The following is a 5,000-nucleotide window of genomic DNA, read 5'->3' as shown; positions in this document are numbered from 1 at the left end:
TGAGGAAACAAATAAAAAAAAATTCAGAGGAACTAATTCTTTCTTAATGCCAAGGAACATGAGATGGGTGCGTCGTAGGAGCCAGCTTGAAGTAGCGTGCCGTGGTCTGGCCTGTTGTTGTTCCTCCAATCTGCTGGGATGTGGTACCCACTGAAGCCACTTCTGGAATGTTGACAACACCTTCACCGCGGAGAGTTGAGATGCATTTCCAGATGTCCAGGTAATTTGCTGTAGGGGAATAGATATTGAAATTGCATTTATCATTATTATGCATTTTAAAGTATCACCTAATGAACATTCTTAAATTTCAGTACATACGCTTTAACCATTTTGCTGAGGATGGTTTAAAAGACAGATTGCTTAGGTATAGGGCACTCACCTGCAAGTGGTCACACACACGTTTGGTTTGTGTGTGTGTGTGTGTGTGTGTGTGTGTGTGTGTGTGTGTGTGTGTGTGTGTGTGTGTGTGTGTGTGTGGTGTGGTGTGTGTGTGTGTGTGTCGTGTGGTGTGGTGTTGTGTGTGTGGTGTGGTGTGGTGGTGATGTGGTGCTGTGAGTAGTGTGTGGGTAGGGGGTGTGGTGGGTAGTGGTGGGGGTGGGGGTGTGTGGTAGTGGAGGTGAGAGAGTAGAGGGTATGCAGTGTGTATTCTTGTGTTGGTAATGTTGAGACATGAAGGAGAGGGAGAGGAGGGTAAGAGCCCAAGGAATGAACCAGAGAGGAGGGATAGTCATCCATCCCTTGCAGAGGGGTATGAGGTGAAGGATAGGGGGATATGAAGAACAATAGGGAGAAACTGTTCTGTAGATTCTGCCAATGATAGTTTCTCATTTTGGGTAGAGGGTGGGGTATACTCCAGCTGATTTACATGATTGGTGGGAAGAGGGATGGTGGGTGGAGCTATAGAATCACTAGGACAATACAGAGAATTGAGCCAGAACAGAATACAGGGTCACTCAGCATCAACTAAAATAAAATGGAATCATAACACTAATGTTGGTGTTACAGTATATTCCACTGGCACTTCATGACACAAAAAACAGGTTAAAAGGTTAAACTACTGATCTATGTAAGGATATATCAAGGATTCTCAAAGAAAGTTTGCTGATTTGCTATCTATTTTCCCTTGACATATCATAACCTAATAATAACTGAATTACAGTTGACACAAAGAACAACTGCCTCATCCACAATGACAAGGGGCAGATGAATCATATTATTCATAAGAAGTTCCACTAGCCTCACTCCACTCCCACAGGAATGCTGCCCATGCCTGTTCGTCTTTTCTATCTTCGACTTTTCAATAATAAATGTCATATGGCAATATTTTCTTTATTACTTTCTTATCCTTAAGAAAACCACTCATTTCATAAAATTACTGCAATAGTGCTGTGGAGGGGTAAATGATACTCACTAAAAGAGAAAGCATTTGATCTACAATAGATGTATACAGTTTGATTGATGTAAGTACAGTATATAAATAGATAATATCCCTCCATAGCTTTAATGTATGCAGATATATCCCCTTATATATATTTTAACCTACATTAAAAGAAAACAACAGTATACTTTTTTAAAACAGTGCTGCTGGTTGACAACTAACATTTTGAAGGATTGAAGGAATTATTTCTTAACAATAAAAAATAAATTTAAAAGGCTATCTAAAATCATCTGCTTCTATTTCAACATATTCACAAAAAATAATAAATTTAATGAGCTGGAAAAATAATGATAAATTTAAGTCAGACAAAGAACAAAAGTCAAATGTAAAGAAAAGACAATACCTTTCCAAAGCCGCACACACCCATCATCTCCTGATGAAGCCAAAATGGTGCCTGTCATATTCCAGCTAACACGCCACACTGTTGAGCCATGGTCATCAAACTGACCTGCCTGACGAACCTCAAAGGTTGATAAACTGCTCTGATTCTGTGCACTGTCTTGTCTGTGGAGATTGTATGTGTTACTACTGTAAATACAAAAGAAAATAAAACCAAAAATACTTCCTTTGTCCCTCAAATAAATAAATAAATAAATAAATGACAAAAGTATGGTAAGTTTGGCTAGGGTGAGCTCAACTGTCAACTATCAAAAGAATTTTATTAGTTTATATTTTGCTTCATTATGCTTATCCACTAATCCATTCCTCTATTCTTATTCTTATCCCCCCTTTTGCCCCTAGAGCATTTCACATGAAAAGCGACCCCACAAACTCACTCCACTGCAAAACCACTCACTTATTAGGCTTAAGGGCAATAATCTTGACGTCTTTGGTGGCAATGCCCAGCAGGTGATACGACCGCCCAAGGTTGGGGGCAAAGGCAATGTCATGTACTGGCTCTGTCACCGTCACTAGGGTCTCTACTCTTGTCCACTTGCGTGTGTTGTTAGAGAACTCATATATAAAGACCTTTCCCCCTGAGGACGAGCTAGGGTCATCACTACCCACAGCAATAAGGGGAGAGTGAAGTCTGTAATGAAAGATTTCCAAATCAGTAATCAGGAGCATTACCATTCATTATATCAAAATTATGTAATTCTATATCTCTCAAAACAATAACATTAATCATTTCTATTATCTAGGAACATGTTTTACTTTTGCTTTTTGAAACTATAATACCACATAACACAGATTTTAAAATTTTATTCAGACTTCCATTACATATCATTTGCATTTATCTAAAGCATATCTCCTTCACCCATTTATCCCAGGTGACGTTAATCACATCATGAAACAGACCCAAATGCTGAGTGGCAAATCCAGGCCAAATACTGTCAAGCCTGCTCTAAATTGTTAGTATTAAACAATTGTTCACTTGTTTGGCCCCAACTACTGTCATTTAGGAGACAAAGCCCCTTAAAAGAAGGCTTAGACTCCTTTTGGTTTCATTTCCCAAAAAGTCATATATACTGGAGCCTAAAGTATAGAGAGTGAATGTTTCCCTGCACTACCAATATTCGACTCAAGTAGCTGGGGGGAATTTCCCCACAGCTATGGGAAACAAATTATTTCTTCTGATGTAATTAAGAATAGAATTCTAATATTCATACTCTACTATATTTTCTACCTTTTATTTGCAACTACAGATATTACTGTATTTTCTGCCTTCAGAGCATATTTACAACAACAAATAAAAACAAAACAGAGAAAATCTTATAATGGACTCCTTTAATTACACAATGGCACTCTACAATAAATTAACTAACCTGGAAGGTGAAGGGTTCCATGAAATGCAAGAGCAGGAGACCTTACAGTTAATCTCATACTGAAGCGACCACTGGTTAAGATTCATGACATCAGGGGCTTCATAGATCCTGACCTGATTATGTATTGAAAAAAAAAAAAAAAATTAGACAACTACATTTTTTTTATACAATAATAACATTCAATATATAACCTCAAAATTAATCACAGTTACATCTCTAAACATTTATTCCAATAAGATAATTTAGTATAAGGCAATAATATGTTAACTAATCCTGCAATACTGAGCTCACCACACCATCAGCAGAACAAGTTGCTAACTGGAGACCCTGTTGTTTTGGAGCAAATTTAACATCCATTACAGATGTTCGAGAATCCACTAGATTTGTTCGCCTGATCCAAGCACTATGAATCGCATGTCCAGAATCACTCACTATTGGATTTAATTGAAGAAAATTCCCAGTTATTAGCATCAGGTCATCTTTAAATATTCAAATAATAAGCTATATATAGACTGTCAATGCAAGGTAATTACTCCCAGTGGGTGAATAATTTAAATCAATAAATATAAATGTTAATTTATGAACTTAGCATTGCATCTACTTGAGACAATGGCCTTAGCCTCTGCACCTTTGCAATACTTATTTAAGACCTACAAACCTCCACCACACATTCTCAACTAACCTGTCTCTTCCCACACTGCAGCCGCACGGTCAAAGGAACAAGTGGCAATAATCTGGCCAAAATTTGGGTGAGCCCATGTCACCTTCCAGACTGGACCACAGTGTGTCTTCCAAGAACTTGTACACACCCACTCTCCATTTTCCCCCATATCCCAGATCTACAAAAAGAAAATTAATTAGATAAACAGATATATAATTATCTTATACGTACATTTACTCTCGAGTGAAAATTCCATTTATTCTCATTTTCATGTGTAGTTTTTTTCCATTTTACTCCAAGGTTCACGGTGTTCCATGCAAATAGTCGATATCATTACTACAGTTAGTCTACAACAAATGAAACCTCTATACTTAATAATTATAACCTAAAAGAGTATATGAAGAGTACATGGAATCAACAGACTGATAAATACTAAAATACTTCTCTTCTGTAACATAGGCCTAGATGTCTTATACTCAACACTTATTCAATCTATAAATGGAGTAAAACTACAAAAGGCCATCAAATGATAACTCATGTCTCTGACCTATGTGCTTCCAGTAAAGGCCAGTAAACCCTCATCATATGTGTTCTGGCAGTACAGATACCATAAACTACCAACATAATGGTATTAATTTCCCACAGCCATGTAGCAAATGTAATATTCACATAGAAGAATAACACTCCATAATACATGAAATAATCTGCATTGGCAAAAAACACTACAGAAATGTAAAAAATAGACTGCGTCAAATGCCATGCATGGCAAGTCCATGGCAACTGGATGGGAGTTCAGGGGTGGAGCTTCCAATAGTGAAGTATGGCATTTGGAAGAGGGTCTGGGGGCAAAGCCCTCTATTTAGGAAGGTTTTGGATTCATACAGCAGTTTGTGGATTTCCCTGGAATGACTAGAGTAACAGGGACTTAATCTCAGCAGGGTGTAGTCACTTTGTAAACATTACCAATACTTACATATACATTATTTTTAATAGGAAAATAACACAAGATTCATGTATATTGCAGTGTTAATAATTGAAAGAAGGGATAATAATTGCAAGATTAGATGGCTGTGTGAAACTAAAAAAAATATCCATAATGGGTATGATTATGGTGATAAAAATAACAGGTCCCACT

General features: G+C 37.3%; 1 protein-coding gene across 2 annotated transcripts in view; it reads right to left on the bottom strand.

Moving 5' to 3' along the window:
- Positions 1-5,000, bottom strand: part of LOC119599514 (nucleoporin SEH1-like) — a 5,664-nt gene that overhangs the window by 171 nt on the left and 493 nt on the right. The window contains exons 2-7 of one of the 2 annotated variants that reach the window (XM_037949274.1): positions 3,887-4,043; positions 3,496-3,635; positions 3,205-3,317; positions 2,235-2,468; positions 1,782-1,966; positions 1-228 (exon numbers count right to left, since the gene is read on the bottom strand). The exon at positions 1-228 is cut by the window's left edge and continues 171 nt beyond it. In XM_037949274.1, coding sequence (XP_037805202.1) covers positions 44-228; positions 1,782-1,966; positions 2,235-2,468; positions 3,205-3,317; positions 3,496-3,635; positions 3,887-4,043 — 1,014 coding nt within the window. In that variant the 3' untranslated portion in view covers positions 1-43. The remainder of the gene's footprint in view (positions 229-1,781; positions 1,967-2,234; positions 2,469-3,204; positions 3,318-3,495; positions 3,636-3,886; positions 4,044-5,000) is intronic. The other variant, XM_037949275.1, reaches the window with a different exon arrangement.

The sequence above is a fragment of the Penaeus monodon genome, chromosome 43, assembly GCF_015228065.2.
Source record: "Penaeus monodon isolate SGIC_2016 chromosome 43, NSTDA_Pmon_1, whole genome shotgun sequence".
In the NCBI taxonomy this organism is placed as follows: domain Eukaryota; kingdom Metazoa; phylum Arthropoda; class Malacostraca; order Decapoda; family Penaeidae; genus Penaeus; species Penaeus monodon.
Note: the sequence above shows the minus strand (reverse complement) of the source record. Positions and strands in the feature narration are given on the sequence as shown.